This window comes from Triturus cristatus, chromosome 3_2, assembly GCF_964204655.1.
Source record: "Triturus cristatus chromosome 3_2, aTriCri1.1, whole genome shotgun sequence".
Classification (NCBI taxonomy): Eukaryota; Metazoa; Chordata; class Amphibia; order Caudata; family Salamandridae; genus Triturus; species Triturus cristatus.
The window spans coordinates 1,096,184,127-1,096,206,760 of record NC_140584.1 but is presented as its reverse complement, the minus strand read 5'-3'; the positions used below and the strand labels follow the sequence as shown (position 1 = coordinate 1,096,206,760).

Below are 22,634 nucleotides of genomic sequence, written 5' to 3'. Positions count from 1 at the left end.
ATGTTGTATTTCAGGCTTGTATAGTTGGGCATGGCTGGAGTTTGCAACAGCACCCAAGTTCTTGATCATGCTACCAGTTGGACTATATGGCTGGAAGTTTGCTAGGCTATAAAAAATTTGCCCCACATTTACTATACCCTGCGTGGGCGCTCACTCGTCCTACATACCCAGGCATTGAAAATGATAAGTATATGATGCTGTCTTTTGCATCACGCCAGTGCCTGTTCAAATCTCTGAAAAATGTGGGGCAAAATGTTTCCCAGAGGTTATTGGGATCAGCTAATACAAGTGACATTGATCAACTAATATTTTTATTTTTGGATGGCTTATTTGTATGGTTTTGTCCCTTTGCAACAGCAATGCATCGGGCCTGGTTTCTGATCTTCTCAAATTATTTGAAGGTATATAAATCATGTGCAGTGGTTTCAACATGCCATTTAAGTGAACAAGTGTCAGTTTCAAGTATGGTATGAGTCTTTATATAGTGCTTGCTACTGCTGAGGAGGCGCAGAAGTGCTTTGCAGACCGGTACCACGCTACGCTGTTGGGTCCAAGTGTCGGCGATTAGTTCGTACCGCGTGATTACAGTTTGTCAAGCGGTTTATCCTGAGGCCGCCGTGCAGTTTTGCAGCTTTATCCCACTTTATTATGCAATTCCTTATGTAAGCTGATTATATATTATGTGCTTGAGTAATGGATGCTGCAGTTGACCTCAGTGTGGCTTCTGCAGTTGTCATGCAGTTTGCTACCTAGGGGTCCTATTATCAAGTGTCTTGTGCCTGTCACTAAGTCTGCACAATGGATTCAGTATAATCATCACTCAGCACCACCACAGCATCACTCAGGGTCACCACAGCATCACTCCGGGCCAGCACAGCATCACTCAGGGCCAGCACAGCATCACACAACGCCACCGCTGCATTACTCAGGGCCAGCACAGCATCACTCATTAACACCACAGCATCACTCAGTGCTTCTTACACTTTTTAATTGCAACTTCTCAACATGCTGCACAGCAGCCACACTTCTCTACAGAACAGCTAAAAAACATTGGCAAAGTCAATAGCTCTACCTAAAACCTTATAAGCCCCCCCCAAAGCATAGCCAATAGGTCTCGCCTTTGGAACATTAAAGGTGTTTGGTTATCCAGCACAATATTCTTCATTAAACAACATCAAGTGTTGCATGGCTAATCACTTATAAGGTCCCAAAAGCGAGACCTATTGGCTATGCCAATGCTTGTTAATTCAGAGATTAAAGGCTTCATTTACCGTTCTCTTCATATTGTGTTTTAAAAGTAGTGGAGAAAATATTTAAAAGTTTGTATCAATGTGGAATTTGCTTTTCCGTATAGAACACTGAAGAGCGAGTACTGATGACAGCAAACATTTCAGAAAATGACACTCGGAGCAATTTATCAGGGAGAAAGGAAAGGGTACAAGATGGCAGGAGTTGGAGGTAAAGAAAGATTCAAGAGAGCGTTTAATAGTTTGGTTTGCATTCGAGTTAAGGATACTGAAGTTAATCGGATAAGAGATCTTATAGATTACTGGTATGTGAGAGTTTGAAAAAGAATTACTAAGCTGAAGAGTGACACGTATGTATAATATGGTCAGCAGTTAAGTTTTAGTTAGAAATCTAGGCCAGTAGTTCTGGCCATTCTGTCATGCAGAGGTGTTGGACACCTTAGCTTCTTACATATTGGAAGCCCCTCTGTAAAAAAAAAAAAAAATGAAACTTTTGAAAGTAAGTCATCATTGTGGTTTAGTCTGATGTTGGCAGTTTTATTTAAAATTATGGGAAAAAAACTTCATTTTCTCAAATGAGAAAATCCAGAAGATTGAATTAATTTCCCTGTATGAGAAAACATCGACTTCAGTGTGGGTATAATGTGCCGAGAACTTCTCAGTTTTCAGTGTAGCTATTATGGTGCTGTGGAGTTCATAATAACAAGCTCCTAGCACCATATATTCTTAATGGCAGCACTGCACAATTTCTAAGAATGGACTTAGACACTGTAGGGGTACAGGGCTCATGTACCCGTACCCTCAGACTGGTATAGGGCACCCAGCTAGAGGGGTGACTGATCTAAGCCAGGGCAGTGGGTTGTAGGCATGGCACAGAGGGATGTGTGCCAAGTTGACTCTTCACTTTGTTCTGCACCAAAACACGCAGCCTGCAATGGCAGTGTGTGTGTGTGTGTAAAGGTACAGGGCCTCTAAGGGTGGAACAGTAAGTGCTGCAGCCCTTAGGGTTCTTCCCTGGTCACAGTGCCCTGGGTAACTGTGGTACCATTTACCAGGGGCTGACCTGTGGCCAATCTGGTTAGTTTGGGGGGGAAGAACACAGGCCCTGGGAACCTGATTGGCAGGGACCCAGGGCACATCAAGTCAAAGTGCATCAGTAGTCTGGCAAAAAGTGGGGGGGTTTACTGCAACAGAAACCCACTTTCCTACACGGGGCGTGCTACTTAGTACTCCGTCTGCATGCGAGGTAGTGAGGCACCACCTACGTCTTGTGTCCTCTCTTAAGGACCCCCCATGCTAGGGCCAAGTGTGGAATGCAAAATTACCTTGCAGAAAGACACTGTCGTCACAATTCGGAGAATAGGTAGAACGCTCTTGGGAGTTTGAGGGTCTTAGGATCAAAACCATTCTTTCTACTGAGACTGTGCCCTGTCAGATCTCCTCATCGCGCCAGCAGGGAATTACAAGCTGTCACTAAACCAAAGAGTTTGTCTTGGTTTGTTCATCTAGATACTTTGCTGCAGGCCTCTTGCACCTAACAGTTCAGCAAGTCTCTCTACCTAGGTAAGGGTCTGGTAACAGTCTTGCTGGAGTGTCATCTGGACTCTAGAGGCTCACCACACCAAGGAGTGTGTAATCATTCAATCCCCTCCCCACAGCCCATTCTCGTTCTAAAGGGGGGGGGGCAGGAGTTGGTGCTGGGGTCACTGGCATAACCAGATGGATCTCAGGATTCTATTTTTAGGTCTCGGCTAGCGTAGGTTGCGCAGACATGCGCAGTCTCGCTGGCGAGATTTCATGTTTTCTGTTAGTTTTCTCTAGTGGGCTTTAAGCCCCGCCCCTCCTTTTCATTGGCTGGCGTCACCGTTTATGCTAAACGGTGGCCAGCCATTGGAAAAGAGCGTCTCTGACGTACACTTTTTCTCTTTTAGAGCCGTCCCAGTTGGACTGGCTGCCCCGACTTACTGCTGGCGTCAAAGGTTTTCTTATCTTTATGGGGCCAAACACATAGCCCCATAAAGATAAGAAACCAGTCATGCGAGTCAGTCCAACTGGGACGGCTTGCGAGCCAGTCCAACTGGGACGGCTCTAAAAGAGAAAAAAAAGCGAGAGGCGTTGTTGGCGTTGCTTGTATTCCCTCGTGTTCAGCGTTGAGCCTCGACTCTTTTACCATGAAGCAATACCGCGTAAGAGTCATGCGGGAGGAACAACGCGCAGATAGGTGTGTGCCTGCATCGGACGTTGTGCGCACAGCACCAATGGGACATCCCGCTAAAAATGGCATTGAAGCGCGAGGGACACAAGGCGAAAAGACGCCTACAATACTGTTATAAGGCGTTTGACAAGTGTTCAATGAAACTAAGAAAGGACTAAGACATCAAATTGATCCCTAAATTATAGTAATCTGAAAACAGAAGTAGGGCAAGGATACCCGTTAGTGGAAACACGGTGCTTTACTTATAGCGCTATTTGGAATTTGAACGGGTGTCTGTCCTTCTTGTGTTTTCTAATTAGTCTGCTTTTTGTTTCCATGATGTGCCCCGGGACGCGTTGCAGATCCATTAGAAGCAGTTTCAACACACATCGAAACACTCATGCTTCGCTAGTAAAAGCGGATAGAACTGAAAAAAACAACTTTTACTAAGGTGCCAGAGACTGAAGGAAATATATGCTTGCAAAGCCGTAGGATCCCTATTCTTTTAAGTTTTTCAGACCAGTGCCCGTGTAGAATCTGCTGTTCGATGCCTCGTTTACATGCATCACAAAGTAGTGATCCACTAAGGGACTAGTGCGAAGCTTGGACTAACTTGGGTTATCGTCTGGCGAGGAACGGAGACCCTTTACAATTCCTTTTGTACATCATGTACCAACTCTAGCACACGTTTGGGTTCAGCGGGTGAGTCGGTTTACTTAAATGATATGTCGTTATAGGTAAACAGTTGTATATGGAAAGGTGTTCTTCCTTTCTTTGAAATCTTGTTATGTTTAGGGTGCAGGAGTGTTGGATTCAGGCACTAAATAAATGGATTGTGTTTTTATGTTATTTTTTTAAATATGCTGATCTTTTTAAAGAGCAACATGGAGACAGCCTGCTGTCTGCCCTGCCCCTTTCAAAATTTGACCCGCCCCCAACTGTTTATGTTCGGGTTCTTACAATCAAACGCCTGGAGTATGTTTGTTTTCCGCAAGTTTGGTTTCATGGAGAAGTGTACGGCTTCCTACTTTTGAAGGTGCTGTTGACTAAAGGCACTAGAGAACTATGAAAAGCTTTTTACGTTTGCTTTTATTACTGTTATTCAATATTTCATGTACTTCATATGCATATGTATGCATATATATGTATATATATATGTGTATGCATTTCTAAATATGTATGTTTATATGTGTATATATACATACATCTAGGAACATAAATATATACATCTGCATATTTATATTAATACAAATATTAATGCAGCCATAAATATACATAGAAACATATGCATATTAAGGCCATGAAAGTATGAAAAACACTAAAAAAAACAAAATAAATGAAAACAGCATTGCTTAGACTTTAATAAAGAGGAGACCTGTTGCATTTTTAATGCTTGTTGAACATTTGGTTCATCTCTTTAGGTCTTGGTCCCCTTTCAACTCTTCACTGCTTGTCACCCCAGTAGGGAAGTGGGCTCCTTGGCGGGCATGTTGGACATATCTGATGCAAAGGCCAGAATCAGACTGACCAGGTGCTGCCAAACTCCTACCATCTCCCTTTGTATCTGACTGCTGGTCTCTGCGCCATTCTTTTATCGTTCTTAGCTCATACTCTTTCGTGGATACTCAGAGTTAAACTTGAAGGCATTACAGATCACCCTGGACCTTATACCTCAAACCTTGGTGAAGCTGTTGCCTACTCTCTTGTCATCATACATCAAAGTAAATAATACTTGGGCTTTTTATGGCCTCACAATGAGTTCTCTGTACAAAGCAAAATTCTCTAAAAGAGCATAAGCAGTATTTTTATCAAGGCTTTCAGAAGAAGAAAAGAAGACCAGGGGGTGCACTCAACCTCATATTTTAAACCCTTTTAGATCTTCCAAATTAGTCTTTTTTTTGCTCCAAAAGCTATGATGTCAGTATTTAATATGCATCAGTCTGGAATCTTGGATGTACCCTCAGAAGCCACTGTTGTACCCTCAAGATCAGCCTCTATAGCACTGGTAGCTTTAGCATCGAGAGCCACTAGGTTTTCCCTGCAAGTCTCCTCAGCCTTCAGCAACATCAGTGCTTATTCTCACAAAGCCATCACTGCAATGGATTCCGTCTTTCCCATACCATTGGATTCAGGTTTCATATCGACAACTGTCATACTTTCCACTGCTACAAAGATAGCCTGTGATCTCACAGAGGAGGTAATTCTGGAAAAAAAGGATTTCTAGGCCAGAGGCTATCCCAAGGTTTTTAGTCTTTCTTGGTTCATACTCTGATGCTCTTGGTGTCCCCATGCCTTCCCCTTCGTTGGATGAGGATAATGATAGAGAACCTGACAACCCTCTTTTTGCTAAGCGGTTCATTTTAAGGGTTCTGTGCAAACCAGTGGTGTTGATATTTTGCCAAAGGATGATTGGATAACCTCAGAGGTGCTGGAGATAGCGGACAAGCCTCAAGTGGCAGCCACAAGTTTTGTTTGCTACCTGCACTGTGCAGGGGACAAATCTCACTCCATTCATGCAGCCGGTAGGCAACAAACAGGAAACCTATTCTCTTTCTAGAAGTTCTGGCCTCTTCAGCCAAGAAAAAGTCTAACTTTGTTCTGTTCTCTCCCATGGCAGAGAATCCGAGTGAGAAGAAGCCATGATCTGCTTGGCTTTTGCCTAGGCACTTAGCTTTGTAAATATTTGATGCAACCTATTGTATGGCTTGCTCCTCCCACGTATTGTGGGGCATTTCAGTGCCTGACTGACTGTTTGACAAATCTCTCTGGAAAACATCAAAATAAGTCAGCCATTGAAATTGGCTATATCTATGGGCTTAGCCCATTTAAGGGCCAGTTGGTGCCTAACCTGGTCCACCCAGTGGACATCAAATGCCAGATGATGGTAGCCCTTTTGAAATGGATACCAAGACTCTTAGTACCCTTAATCCATCATTTGTGTTTGACTAATGTCAGACCCTTGAATTATGAGGGGAACATAAGGGTTACTGGATTTTGCACACTTTTGGTAAACGCAGCAGCAGGGTCTTAAGTCACTATTACTCCGTATGATCTCATACTTTGAAACTGGGCCTGTCATTGTATACCATGTTCACGCTATATAAAACTTTATAAATGAATAAACAAATAAATACCATAACTGTTATTAGGTGTCAAAGTTCGCCATTGGCTGAATATTGTTTTCAAACGCAGCGCTATACGATATAATTGATCATAAAAGTGAATGTCCTTTAACGTATGGCATATAAAATATATAAATATTTGTGGAAGTTGATCCCTCACCCAGACACTGCTAATACTTTTTCTATTATTTCCTCTACTGCAAATGGTAATTTACTGTTTGTAAAAGTCCTGTTATCCTTTGTAATTGTAGCCCTATGTTATGTTGTTGAACTCTAGGTTAAATCGGTGTGTATTCGATCAGTATGTTAAGGATATGCAGTTATGTGGATCTCAGTTTAGCTCTCATGTTTGGATGATTCTTGGAAGGAGGAGACCAGTCCCTGTGTTTATTTGGGCATTTGGCATGCATGCATGTGTTGTGTGAGTGAATCTCTTCGAATAGGGGATCCGTGGGGGTGGCTGTGTAAAAGTTAGTGATATTGAGTAAGTGTGTCTGTTGATCCTGTCTGATGTCAGATTTGTCAATACAATCTTCACTTTTACTTGTGTGTTAATGTCTCCATTGCTTTATTCTTGGCTTACTGCTTTTCTAGAGTGTTTTCCCTTCTTTCTTCCTTCCATACTCTAGTTGCTGGCTCAATAAGGTTGGAAGGAAAGAAGGAAGTCACTCATTATTTCAGAGTGAAACCACTGGAAACATTCCCATCATGTTGACTTGGTCCCACCTTTAATGGACCTGATTAAACAAAAAAAAGCTAGGAAGGGGATTTGCAGCTCACCGTGACTTTTGCAGCTTGTGCTGTAGTTAAAACTGATTTTATATTTCTTTCCATAAGCTAATAATACATGTGTGTACTTTAAAATGTCAGTAAATCATCACAGTATTTTTCCATCTTACAAAGTGTGGAGAAACGTTCATAGTTCAACTTAAAGGACAAGTACCTAGAGTTGTATTGGATGGAGGTGAGTGATTCTTTTTCTGTGGCCTAATTGCAAGTATTTAGTGGTTTGTTAGCTCTATTCGCCTTTTTGCTCCTTTTGCCACTGAAAAGCATATTATGTGACTAAGTGCTTTGTTGAACAACCCAGGCTATCGTTATCTTCTTTTAGAGAGGATGTAAAGATATTTTTTGTCCTTCTCCCAAGATGATAAAAAGGAACTTGGAGCATCTAAAAGAAGTCAGTACTACATGAAGTATGGAAATCCCAACTATGGTGGCATGAAAGGAATCCTTAGTAACTCATGGTAAGAAAACAAAACTGGGAGAACATTTGAGTATGTGCTGGAAAAATGGTTAAGTACTTGATGCGATACTAGATTACGAGCACTTGATAATTGTTCCATAGCTGTTTTTTTCTTTGTGACTGCCAACTTCAGTGTATTTGATTGTGTTTTAGCTAAACTCTGAACTTACCAACAAACGCACACCGCCACCGTAATCGCAATACAAAAGCTTATTTAGTTTAAACCTTGCCCCCCTCACCCGAGGGAAGATCTGCATGACATTTTGGAATCTACCAGTGCAGTAAGCTAAGATCTTGCATGCCAAATATTGTGTACATTTGTGAAGGGCGAAAAAGGTTAAGAGGAGTGGTTGAATTTTTTTTTTTATCCCATTTTTATCACCATAGGAATTACTTCTCTTGCCTACAGCAAACACTGGTGGACGGATTTACATCAGACTAGGCATGAAAGTAGAACTTTACTAAAAGTGTGTTTTTCTTATGAAAATCCATTTCGTAGTTTTTGCGAAATAAATAGGTGAGCTTGAAAGGGTGATCATTTTTTTGTAGATCTTTGCTGTTTAAAGTTGTCATTCAGTTATTTTCTAAACCTGCTAATCATATTTCAATTGTAGACAAATACGACTGGCTGGTGAAGGTCTCTGTAGCATTTTTATTTTGCTATCTTGAAATTCGAAAATCGATTGAGTAGCAACTTTTGTACCGTTTTAAAAAAACAAAACCCCATAGGAAAGGGGAGGCACGATCACCTGTCTGACCCCAGAGGTGTAGAAAACTTGCCTAATATACAGAGGAAAAAACATGGAAAGATGTGTTTTTTTCCCACTCAAAAAGAGATTGTGATGTCGACGACTGCATTTTAAATAGTGAGTTTATCCGCCATCTGATTTGCGACTTCAACAAAGTGTCAAAGACCATGAAAAAAAGGAGTTTGGTGCAGATGGCTGAAGGATGTGGTGGCTAAGTGCAGAGCCTTGCATGATTTTGGAATTACGTGAATGTTACAAACCTAGAAATGTATTGAAATAACATGGTTAAATATGCAGGGCACAAGTTATGACGTGCATTGCAGAATATAACTGGCGAATTTAATTGGTTTTGAGCTTCATACAGTGAAAAAATATACCGATACGCCGAGTGTAATATGCTATTTATTACCATTGAGTGTGGAAAGGGGACACCATGACTGACTCATAATGCACCTCCCGCAATAATGATAATAAATGGCATATTGTACACAACTTATTTGCATATATGGTTTATTCCATTGCATGTGTTCTTGTGTATAGCAAAACCACGGGTTAAAAATATGCACCAGGGAAAAGCTACATTGAAGAGTTCTCATGACTGTTAAAGAGTTATTATCCGGTGTAAAGTAATTGCTGCATACAATCTATGCAGTGAAAATAATTGTGGCCCAACAATGTCTTATTTTGGGCAACTGTACAAATAATCATTCACACATTTTTTGTTATTGTGTTGCAATGTCAGTACCCATTTTGTTACACAGTATAGAAAATTGACATGAGAAAATAACGTATTACTGACAGATTGTATGCAACAATTATTTTACACAGAAACACAACTCTTAATACTCACTTTACTGTACAAATATGAGCGTGTTTATCCTGGTTTTGGTTAAATACCTTTTTTTTTTTTTTCTTTTTTTAAACAAAGCCATGGCGTAAACCATGTATGCAAATATAAAGTGTAATACGCTCTTTGTTACCATTGTTGAGAAGAGGATAGGGGCATTGTAACCCACTCAAGGCTTCGTCTTTTGTGAGTCATGGCCCCTCCCGACACTCCGCAACAGTAATAAATTGCATATTTCACTATGCACTCTACAAATATACTGTGCCTATAATAAAGTCCTTTTACTAAGGACTGCGCTGATTATGGTTGCATTGTATCTAAGCATTGTGCCATTATAAATGAAGGAAACCCCTTCCTTCTTACCATGTGTGAAATAAAATCACTCCTGCTCACTGCTTTCTCTTTTAATTGTTATATTTTTAAATGAATCTCCAGTTCAAGGGACACTTACAGAACACCAAATATGATCTAATCTCTACACTATCTAGGTCCTTTTTTTGAAATTAATTATTTTCATTATTTTCTACAGTTCTGCTATACTTCTTGTATGTGAGAAATTGGTTGATTGAAATGATCGGATTTCAAAGAGGGTCACCTTTGTTCACCTATGGTAGATGGGCTAAACAATCTTGTTGGTCTAGTTCAGATGTAGATATGTGTTAAGAAAATGCCTTTTTGTACTCTAGGTGGTCATGCTGTTAATACATGGATATTACATCAACAGTTATTTTATATAGGGCCATAATTTTATTTGAAGAATGTTTGAGAGGGCCCACATGGCAAGATTGTTTTTTTTGTGGTTTAGGGAAAATAACCAAATAGCTGCCATGTGTTACAACATGGAGAATGAAGATAAGCTTTAACAGCCTGCAAAGAAGCCATACTACTTTACAGGCAAGGCTTTAATGAGTTAAATTCATTAGCTTGAAACTCTTTCAGCAAAGCTAGTAAATGGCCAAGTAGGATATGTGGCAGATTGGCAAGCAAACTGTGTTCTACGTGAGAGCTCAAACTCTTGAGAGTTACAGATGTGTTTGTTGTAGCTCCCTCAAAAAGACAATATATCTTTTACTTTTCTTGGGTAGGGGCACATCCGACTTCTGTAGGATGTTTCTCCTTTTTTGCATTCTCCCAACAGGGCTTGAAATTGTCTCCTGCTTGTAAATGCTGGTCTAATCTGGGATGGGCAGGGGCTCACTCACCACTGCATCAAAAGTGAGGAGTTGCTGGGGACAATGACAGCCTGGGCAGGAGTCAAATTTAGTCTTGCTGTTTTGCTTATTCGTATCACCAGGTGGGAAGGTGGGAAGTTAATGGTTCAGCTGGGGTATTCACACTGGACCTTAATGTGTTAATGGTTTGGTCCCTAGTGATGCAGACTGCTTAAGACAGACCTGAAACTCCGTGTACAGGGTCTTTAGGGTAATTACCTTAATAAACTCTGTTCCCGTCTCACTCTCTATCTACTCACCTGCCGAAAACATTGGTGTCGAGGAAGCAGCTTCGCACCCCGTACTGGCAGTGGCTCCCCAAATTCTCCATGCCTTCTGAGTCATTGGAGCCAAGCATCCACTCAGGCAAGAGAAAGGGAACAAGTTAGTGCACCAACATGCCCTGCCCATAGCTGGTCCACATGAGATTATCTTACTTTGATCCTTCCAAAAACTCAGCACTGGCCGTGCGTACCATTGTCTCCACTAAGCCTCAGTGCTGTTCACTCACAAAAACAACCTCATATGGAGTCGATGACTGTAAAGAAAAATTGGATTGTTGGTTGACTGGGGTGTGAGTTCTGGTCAAGCAACAACCATAGTCCTTGTCAGGGTGAGGCGCAGGCCAACCCTAAATTTTTCTGTGGTCAACCCTCTGGTAGCTTGGCACAGAGCAGTCAGGCTTAACTTAGAGGCAATGTGTCCAGTATTTGTGCAGTACCTCAAACCGTTATAAAGTGAAAACAGCACAGAAAAAGGATCCCACACCACGGTAGTGAATTAGACCTTTCTTTAATAAATAAAATAAGACCAAAACAGCAAATCCTGCCAGTAGAACTGGAGATATGCAGTTTTCAAGTTTGCATGAAAATAGCACCAAAACGGCACAAAGCAGCAACTGAGGACATCCGGTTGCGCTGGACGGGGATTAAGTAACACGTTCAAGCTGACCGTGATGGAGTGCAGGCTGGCTACTGTGACCCATTTGTTCCTGATGAACAATGTACCTTACATCCTGGTTTGTGCAGCGTTGCGATCCATGTCAAAGAAGCGTTGCGCAGCTAAAGCAGTGCATTGTTTCAGAGATGCGACGAGGCTGCGAAGCTAGGGCCTGTGTTGTCATCAAGGATTCCATAGATGGGGGCTTACTATGCGTATTCCGGCGTCGAGAATGCAGCACGCTGTCGGGCAATGTGTGGGTTCTGATGAGCTGCAATGCAGATTCCTGCTTCGTTGTCAAGGCTACCATTGATGAGGGATGCAAGGGCCTGCGCCTCACAGGCTATACCATCTCCTGAGGCGAAAAGCTGGGAGAACGCTAGGAACTGTTTTTAACTACTATTGTTGGGAAATTGTTGTTTTTACCTGCTTACTCGCTCCTCCTGAGCTTTTCCTCGCTCCTGGCAGCCCTGCACAGCTGATCCTATCGCTGTTGCGGATCCTCACATTGCCGCCGCCATTCCCCGGAGGCCATTGGCCACGCCCACCACTTCAGGCCACACCCCCTGCCGCACGCTTTTAAAGCGCTGACTACTAGCGCGCCAGCCAGAGGCTATACCATCTCCTGAGGCGAAAAGCCGGGAAAACGCTAGGAACTGTTTTTACCTACTATTGTTGGAAAATTGTTGTTTTTACCTGCTTAATCGCTCCTCCTGAGCTTTTCCTCGCTCCTGGCAGCCCTGCACAACTGATCCTATCGCTGTTGCGGATCCTCACATTGCCGCCGTCATTCCCCGGAGGCCATTGGCCACGCCCACCACTTCAGGCCACGCCCCTTCCGTTTCCCTCACTATATATAATGTGCCGCCTGCGCGCCGAAGGCGAGCCCGTCTGCGCCCGTCCGCGACCGACCGGGACAAGGGGCAGGCCACTATGCGCAGTTTATAATATATACTCCTGAACAACTGTGCGCCCTCAACAAAAAGTGGCCACTGAATGCCGCAACACTGTCTTATGTTCAACTTCTTGGTATTGCCTTGCCTAGGTCCACTCCACCCACCCCTCCTTCTTCCTCTTCTACTGCTGCCCTCCTTCTGAATACGAGGTCAGCCGTCAAACACCAGACTGAAATATTTGACCTTTTAGACTCCAACTCCCCTAACCTATTATTTTTAACTGAAACATGGTACAGGCCGGATTCCTTACCCAGCATTCTGGCAGCCCTCCCGCCTCACTATTCCATGCTCCGCGCAGACCGCTCGGAGAATAAAGCAGGCGGCGGGGTAGCCTTAATTGCCCGCAAAGACCTTCATTTTCAGATACTTGCCTCACCCATGTTTCCAACAGTCGACTGCCTTGTAGCTCGTTCTACCTCCTTTTAAGATTCTAATTACTTGCGTATTAACATATCGGCCACTCCAATCATCTCCAGGCTTTCTTTCTGCCTTCCAGGACTTATTGGCCACCTTAGTGGTCAATAACGCCTCCGTTCTTGTCCTGGGAGACTTTAATTTTTGGCCTACCGACCCTGCTGAGGATACTAAATCTAAGGACTTCACACAACTGCTCCTCAGCCTCAATTTTATCCAGCATGTTCAAGGCCCCACTCATACTCAGGGCTACATTCTTGATCAGATATGGCCACTGAACATCCCGATGTCAGTCCCTACTATTTCCCCCTGTTCATGGTCTGACCACTCCATGCTCGCTTTTTCCTCGGATTTGAGTTATAAAACAACTCCTTCCTGCCCAAAAATCAGTCGGACAAGGAATTGGAATCGAGTCGATATTCCTTCCCTATGCAACTCGTTAACCACTACCTGCCCAGACTTATCAGGCTTGATCCCCCACTCCCAGACTACCACTCTAGATCGCTGGCTCATTAAAGCCTGCGATGCAGTGGCTCCCCTGAAGCGGATTATTATCAACCGCACCCACAATGCCAACAAGTGGTTCAGCCCTGGCCTCAAAGCCAAAAAATTGGAGTTACGGCAGGCCGAACGAGCCTGGAGAAGAGAATATTGCCCAACCCGGAAACAATACTACATCACCATTCTTAGCGAATACAAACAAGCCATTCTGGCAGCTAAAACAGAATACTTTTTGGAGCGCATTTTAGCTGCAGAAAGTCAGCCACAGGAGATCTTTGCCACCGTCCACGAGTTGGCATCTTCAGACAGAACTCTGCCCAAGATTCTCCCTTCTCAGGCGCTATGCGATTCGCTTAATGAATTTTTCATTGACAAAATAGCTTGTATTAAAGCAAGCATTTCCCACCCCTTCGCTTACTTTTTCCTACTCCCTCCCTTCAGGCAATGCTCTGTCCCTTACTTCCTTCCCTGTACTTACTAGAGAATCCCTGCTTCCCTTGCTTAGCCGTGTCAAGTCAGACTCTCCAGTTGACGTCTGCCCGGCACGTATTCTCCGTCAGATCTTTTCTGAATGTCCATCTCCGGTCCTTACCCTCCTTAATGATTGCTTCATGAATTAGCCTTATCCCTGCCCCTTTTAAGACGGCTATAATTTTCCCCATACTAAAAAAACCAGGGGCAGATCCTTCCTCCACGATAAACTACCGTCCGATATCCCTTCTCCCCTACCTGAGCAAGATAGCTGAGTCCCATGTCACCCAGACACTTAGCACCTTTATTGAGGACAGCAATTATCTTGCACCCTGCCAGGCGGGTTTCCGCCCCCGCCATTCCACCGAGAAGGTGGTTATTTCGGTCATGGATCAACTCAGGGAGGGTCTTGATACCAGCACTCCTCAAGCCTTGGTCCTCCTGGATTTGTCCGCCGCTTTCGACACGGTCGACCATTCTATTCTCTTGTCCCGTGTCAAGGCGGCGGGCATAGGGGGACAAGCTCTAGCCTGGACAGGCTCCCTGGCTGACCGCACTCAGGCCGTCCATTTGGCCGAATTTTCCGCTCCACCCCGCAGCGTCCAATGTGGTGTCCCTCAGGGCTCCTCTCTCTCCCCCTTATTATTCAATCTTTATATTTTCCCCCTTATCTTGGCACTGCAACAAATGGAGGTCACAGTCTACAATTATGCTGATGACCTCCAACTCATTTTTAATTTTTCTTCCCCCTCACTAGCTGTTACTGCCTTCCAGTCTGTCATGCTGTTTATCCGAGATTGGATGAATGCGAACCATCTCAAACTCAACCCGGACAAAACAGAGTTGATTCTGACGGGAGGCAGTGGCAACCCTTGGTCTTCTTGCTTTTGGCCCCTTTCCCTTGGCTCACCTCCTACACCCTCCCATTCAGTCAAGACCCTTGGCATCACACTTAACCATCATTTGACACTTCACTCTCACATTAGCTCGGTTGTTTCCTCTTGTTTCTTTACATTGCGTATCATTAGGAAAGTATCCCGGTTTTTCTCTTTCTCTGCACTTAAACTGATTGTAATGGCAATGGTTTTATCTAAGATCGATTATGGGAACATTATTTATAATGGTGCCCCTGGTTACGCACTTCAACGTCTTCAGCTGGTGCAGAACCAGGCAGCTCATCTGATACACGGCTTACCTAAATTTCACCATTCGTCACCCCTTCTCACTGCCCTTCATTGGCTCCCCATTAAGCAACGGGCCCTGTTCAAACTTGGCTGCCTTTACTTCCAAGCCCGGATGGGCACGGCCCCTGCCTTCATAAATTCCGCCATTATCAACTACTGTCCTTCTAGAGTTCTTCGTTCATCCACCAAATCCTTATTAGTAATTCCTCGTTTCAAGAAACAAAGATCAGGAGGCCTGAAATTTGCGGTGCTTGCGCCCACTTTCTGGAACACCCTCCCTCTCCATATCAGACTCTCCCCTTCCTATATGGAGTTCCGCAAGGCCCTCAAGACTTTCCTGTTTAAGCAGGCTTTCAGCTCATAGTCCTCTGTACTTTTCTTGCCCAGGAATCCCTCTGGCGCCATGAAACTGCATTGTGAACGTGCGCTTTACAAATTTTTTAAAATTCAAATTCAAATACAGTGGTGGTTCCGATGGGCTGAGATGCATTGCCGGATCTTTGTCACTGGTCCAATCCATGCCGCAGTGGCAATGCATATGTTCTGTTCGGATTTGCATAGTAGAGGTGATGCGTCTGTTTCGCTGAATTCACAGAGGCTGCCAGAGCACCTTTGAGCCCACTACCAAGGGTCCAGGACTTGGGTGCCATCACGTGCCAGGGTAGACTCGCAGATGACAGAGTCTAGGTGTAGGGGCAAGCTTGTTGGAAGCCTGTTGTGTCCCTGAGGCTTCAGATCAGGAGGCCAGCCAACAATGGGTTCTGGTTTCAAGAGATGCAGGTCCAGTCCTTCTCACACAGGCAAGAGGGCAGCAGGTCAGCAGAGCAGCGCAGCAGTCCGGCAGAGTGGCAGTCCATCCTGCAGCAAAGCAGTCCTTCTTCATGTCAGAGCATCCACAGGTCCAGAAGCGTACTGAAGAGTTGGTGTCTGAGGTCCAATATTTATACCCAGTTGTGCGTATGGAGGGGGGAGAAGCTTCTAGAGGCATGTCTTTGTAGTGCATAGGTGCCCTGGATTCACTGACTAACTGACTAACTACAGAGGGCATGCTGCCTTCGTGTGGAGATAGGGCACAGCCTATTAAAATGTAATCCTGCAAGTGATGGCTCATCCAGTCACACCTAAGCTCCCCAATGTGTGTGACTATCTAGGAGAATACACAGAGCCCAACTGCCAACTACACCCAGTCATGTGACCTAGAGACATGCTGCAGGTACCACATGGCCAAGGCAAGAAAATGTCAACTTTCTAAAAGTGGCATTTTCAGAATTGTAATTTAATATCTGGCTTCACCATAAGTAAGGATTTGTCATTACAATTACAGAGACACCTAACATGAACTGCATACTTTTTCCCGTTTGGAAAATACACTTATAAAAAGGAATAAGGTTTGAAGACTCATCTTTTTAATGCTTAAGCCGGTGACCAAAGGATAGTTCCTTGCATCATGTGGTCCTGCTTCTAGCACCGGGATGCTTCCTCGCAAGCAGCAGCACGCTTTACAAATGTCTGTTGTATTGTAAGGTAACTCCAATGTTATCCTATGGGAGGGATGGGCCCTGCAGTATCGAAAAACTAATTTAAGATTTTTTTCACTCCAAGGACATGTAAAACTGAAAAGTACATGTGCTACTTTTTAAATAGATTTCACCCTGTCCTCTAGGCTGTGCAGGGCGCACCCTAGGGGTGACCTAGGTATACCCTTTGAGGGTGATTCCTGCGCTTTATAAATTTGCTACATACATGGATTAGCAAGCATTGGCATAGCCAATAGGTCTCGCCTTTGGGACCTTATAAGTATTTAGTTATGCAGCACAATATCCTTGGTGCAACAACATCAACTGTTGCATAGCTTTACACTTATAAGGTCCTGTATAGTATGTATATACTTCAATGAAATAGTTTCCTGATTGCAATACTAAACGGAAAAAATAAAAATACGCACGGATAGACGAGAAAGCGTTAACTTCAATTTGTATTAGTCACATATAAAGGGCAACTGACACGCAAAAGCAATAAAAAATATATTGGTGCTTGGAATACTTCCTTGGGGAAAGGGGGCAGACATCCTTCCTTAGAAAAATGTAAGGGAACTCTGTACTTCTGTGTTCACACATGACTTGTGCCCTGCCCTGAGTGTTATCCACAGACCCTAGAGAACCAGCTACTACAAATGCTGTGCTTATTAAAAAGCCTAAAATAAATGATAAAGCTATAAAACACATATAAAGAATTACACTTCTTAAACGAACTTGTCTACTTGTTTTGCAATTCAAGCATTGTAGTAAAGCGCCTGGGAATCTGCTGGGAGATGACTAGAAGGGTCATGTGACATAGCCCCTGGTCTTCCATTTCTCTAAAGTGTAATTGTAAACTGTGTACAATTACACACTGATGAAACGCAGCCCTGTGTGCAGATACACTGAGTGTTTGTGGCTGTGTAATAATAACGATAGCATTAAGATGTATGCCAAAATGACTGAACATAGTAAAGAAATATTCACCGATATTGGGCTCGTGCAGGGGGCAAAAGTCAGGACAAGGTACGGTAAAGACGGAGCCTTTTTAGGTAGGGTTCAGGGAGACTGGCCTCGTTGGCTCAGGCACCAAGAGACGCAGCATCATTTAGAAGTTTACAGCGGGTCAGGGACTGGACCCCAAGAGGCGTTTTCCGGACCGCAGGTGACGTAGGCTGACCGTAGCCAGAGACCAGTGACGGGGGCGGATTGCAGAGATTGGTCATGATGGCAACAGGGGAGCGCGTTAGTCGTTCTGTAAAGTCCTAAATAGGAGATGTGGGGTATGGTGTTTTAATAACCTTGCCCTGGGGTGTGGTATTTCACTACCTGAAGGCGCGTGTTTGAGGGAGGGCTGTAAAGAGATGGTAAAGTTCATGGTGCAGACTTTAGTGTGTGTGTGTGTGTGTGTGTGTGTGTGTGTGTGTGTGTCTGTGTGTTGGTGTGTGTGTGGGTGTCGGTGTGTGTGTTTCGGTGGGTGTCGGTGTCGATCACCAGCAGCTCACACTTCTGCACAATTTCCCCCGGGCTGGCTGGATCTACTAATGCGGCCGATTACCTTGGATTTGCAGGGCGGGAGCGGGCTGGTCACCCCGCGCAGATCTCCGGCGGGGCAGTTCTCTCCTTCACCGGCTTTCCTTCGGCTTTGTGTTAATATCAAAAGGTAAAAACATTCTTGCTGTCTTTCTTACCAATATTCCTATCTGTTCTAAAAGTCTTAGGCCGGTATTACCAGTGAATCCACTACCCAGAAAACAAGCATTTGCAATGCAATAGGTCTCGCATTTACGAGAGTTTCAGCTATTGGCATTGTAAATGACCATGCCTTTTATTTATATGGAGCAGACATCCTTCCTTAGAAAAATGTAAGGGAACTCTGTACTTCTGTGTTCACACATGACTTGTGCCCTGCCCTGAGTGTTATCCACAGACCCTAGAGAACCAGCTACTACAAATGCTGTTCTTATTAAAAAGCCTAAAATAAATGATAAAGCTATAAAACACATATAAAGAATTGATAATTGATAATTAGCACATAAATAAAAGGCATTATGTACAATGCTAAATGTTCCCAAAGGTAACCAGCTTTACGGGGAGGGAGTGCACGGGGGTTACGGGGGAGGACAAAGAAAGTCAGTAAAGGACCTTTCTTCCCTTACACCGACCGAAGTAAGGGGAGGTGTCTTTGCCATACAAAACTTTGTATAAATGAATAAATATGTAAATAAATAAATGGATTCGTGCTTACATACATAAGTGCATATATGCTAAGTCCTAGGTTTAGTAACACTCAAACTAAAATGCAAGGGAAGCAGAACACCAACTCTACGAATCAAGGAACGTGATTTATTAGCATTTTCTCGATTTCTTCAAATTTTGCAATTGAAGGTTAAAAAAGTGAAGCACCTCTGTGTATCTGTTTACTGGAGTGACACTTTGATTGTGAAACTGTGTATCGTCAATAGGTAAGAGGAGAAAGGGGCAGGCTGGAGACTGCTTGTAGGGTTAAACAAGCAGACTAGGTGACGGTTGAGTGTGTAAAGTAAATATTGAAATGTTTTTTTTTTTACATTAAATATTAAAATGTGACTGCACTTTTTTATTGTTTTTTGTATGTGTTTCTATATGTTAACACTTCTGTGAAGAAAAGTGTTTCTGGTGTGATTTTTTTGGCTTTAGCATGGGTCCAAATGCTTTCTAAAATAAATAAATCCCCAATTCCAGCCTGATTCAGCCTCCGTTAATTTGTTGCCGATAGTGTCACGTAACCTCCCTACCATCGCCTGCATGTCCTGCTGTCTGCAACGTGTGTAATGCAAGAGGATGCCCCTGAAAGAACTTCACAAACTACTTTAGCAAATGTGACCTTGCCTGTTTCCTGAATCAACAGGTGTGATTGACAAACTCCCACTTATAGCTTCACAACAAAGTTAGCAGTAATGCCAGGACTGCAGCAAACACCCCCACCTCCAGACAAGTTTTTAAGCGATCGGCGGTGAGCTGACGGCTCTGTCACTCACGCCTCTTCCATGAAACAGGCTGACAAGTTACCCAGACTTAGTTATTTCTCACGTGCCGTCTAATTTCCTGTTTGCGCAAATTACACAGTGTCGAGGAGTTACTGGTATTAGCGAAAACAGGAAACTGAACATCTGAGCGGCTGCTTACACCAAGAGAGTTCTTCTACAGATGTTCCAATGTTTTTTACTTGATCCCTTCCAAACAGTTCCCATGTGCATCGTTTTATGCAGCTCATACAAAAATGTGTGAAAAATTGAGAAATACGTGTAGGGGAGCTGTTAAATGCCATCCCGTCTGAACGTGCGCGCTAGGGACAGACACAGCTGGGCGCCTGTTTTATGCGCTTTCACTGACATGTGTACCTTTAACTCGGGATTTCTCAGAGATGGTGGATAAACTGCATACCCCACAGTTCGGAAACCGTGCGCATTATTGCTTCTCTCTGTTTCCGAGCGTTGCTGCCTGAAGCTCGTACACTGTGAGAAATTCCAAGTTAAATGTATGTACCTTAGAGAATGGAAAAGCATACAAGCCATAGTTGCTGTTTATTTATCTTATGCAACTAACAGCCATTGACAAAGTCAATAGCCCAGACTTGTTGTAGGTATGATGTTACTTGTATTATATATTTGGATGCAATGACAGAAACCGCAAGATAGAAGTCAGGCGGCACACTATGCTAAGCATAGATTTTTAGCTTACGTTTTTTTAAGCCACGCCCTTACTTACACTGGCCACGTCCCTTTGAGAGACCCCCCAGTTTTTTCCGCCCCACTTGAGAGAGTATGTGCGTGCGTGAACAAACACTGCAGAGTCAAAATCTGTTTCTACTGCTGCGAATTGAAAATTCTGCTAGCTTTTATCTGAAAAGGCGTGTTATATAAACCAGATTTGTGATCAACTCCAGGAGGGTTGTGTCATGAGCTTGATGGATGTTTACCAATACATATATTAAATGCAGAACATTGATGTGCGGTCCCGTTCCACTGCAATCAATGCTAGAAAAAATAAAACCCTATAGTGAAAGGTGGACAAATACAATTTGCCTAGGATGTAAGCATCAAAGACAAGCTCACATAAACCCAGTAGCAGCACATAGGGTTAATTTCCTTTTGAGGCTGTCCAACTCTCACCTTCCGCCAGGGCTGAAAGGACTTATTTCTTTCTACATTTACAGTAGAAGCATGTCAACTGACAGAAGCAGGAAGGGTATGCAAACATCTCTTCATTTTTAGGTGAAACTAAATTCTTGTACTATATGCGGCCTTCCTTGTAAATATAAGGGGAAGAAGTGCATTAAATTCAGTGAAGTGCACCTTCGTGTCAGACATAAAACATGAACATCCTGTCCATTCCCGGTAGGGCTGTATTCGACTTCTGCATACGTTTTTATACCCTGACACTTGTACATAAATATTGTGAAATATGTCTCCAAGTGGCTTGATCCGCATCAGATCCCCGGGCAGTGTGAAGCGGCCGTTCAGTTCCCCTCCCCTGAAGCTGGCTGCCGCATCCTTCATCACGTAGCCTACCCAGCAGCCTCGTCCCCGTCCTTTCCCAGCCTCTCCTACAGGCATCCTGTCTGCCTACGCGGATTATCTCGCTGGTGCTTGCGGAGGAGGCGGTGCTCAAGGTGGGCGAGCGCTGCAGCGTCACTAGGGCCATGGTGAGTCCGGGAGGAGGAGCGGGGCGCTGGCCGCGGGATTATCACCGTCTCAGAGGCCGGGGGCTGGAGACCGCCGCCGCTTGGGTGCTCCATCTGCGTGTCCTGGCAGAAGCTCACAGCGCTGCTGCGGCTTCCTCACTCCCCTGAGGGTCCCCGCCAGAGCTCATCAGGTGAACATACATCACTGCTCCATCTTCCTCCTCTCAGAAGCAAACAGGCTTTATTGCCTGCTGCAGACGCTAGCGCTGGACATGCACTTCTCTGAGACACCAGCAGCAAACAGCAATTTCCACTACCAAAACTCCCCCACTAGTTTCTGCACTGTACACATTCGGCAAGTATGCACTTTTAACACCGCATTGTAAACGTTCTTTCTACAATTTCAAATGTGTATTTCTTCTCTTTTGTCATTTACTTTTAACGTTATTTATTATATTTAATCTTGTTTCACAGTCTCATTTTTATGAACCAAAACACAATTTCTGAAATAAATATAAGTAAACAAGCAGTGTAGCGTACATTTCAAAACGAGTGGTGCGCACGCGCCACAGCAGACATGTGCTTTCAATTATCGCGTCCGTGTTTGGGCACGATAATTGAAACCACATGACGGCCGGTGCTCGTAACAGACACCAATAGGCCGTGGGCAGAGCTATTCGCCCGCCTTTGGCTAATTGCGTGCAATCTTTCATTAAAAGACGCACGTAAAGGCCAATAGCATGGCTCAAAAGGAATTGCACACGCACGAGCGTGTGCGATTCCAGGCTCCGATTTGGAACCCTCTACAAAAGGTCTCGCTATGCGCAAGCAGTGTTGCGCATTGCATCGCTAGGCGCGTGACCTAAAAATGGATTTCTGGTATTGTATTCTTTGTATATAAAGAATTTGTTCTTCTCCTGATTTACACATCATCCTCACAGCAGTAGGTCTAACAAGATCCTGATGAAGTCCACAACACTAACAAGGCCACTGGCTGAAACATGTTGATCTTCAAGCAACGCAAGCGGATCTAATGTCTCATGCGGTGCTTTTATGTTTTTAATCCTAGCACAGAGCTGCCTGAATAAAGATAAGCAGCGAAGCCTGTATTTAGTGTTAATTCGCCTCCCCTCTTGCACCGTGTCCCTCACCACTCCTTCAAGCTCGCATTGGGTGGTTAGTAAATACCCTCCTTGTAAACAAAACATCCCAGAGCTCCTCCCTCTTAGAGAGGGGGTTGTATAACGCACCATGACTATGCTTCATGGTGCGAGGAGGTTCCCCAATGATGAAGCATGCCACCTTTGTTGAGTTTAGGAAACCGTCCTTTAAAGGGACGCCTTTCGGATTTGGTGCTGACTCCTTTAGCC

General features: G+C 44.0%; 1 protein-coding gene across 1 annotated transcript in view; it reads left to right on the top strand.

The window, feature by feature from the left end:
* NCBP3 (nuclear cap binding subunit 3) overlaps positions 1-22,634 on the top strand; it is a 362,322-nt gene that overhangs the window by 165,234 nt on the left and 174,454 nt on the right. The window contains exon 8 of the mRNA XM_085649874.1: positions 7,711-7,810. Coding sequence (XP_085506000.1) covers positions 7,711-7,810 — 100 coding nt within the window. The remainder of the gene's footprint in view (positions 1-7,710; positions 7,811-22,634) is intronic.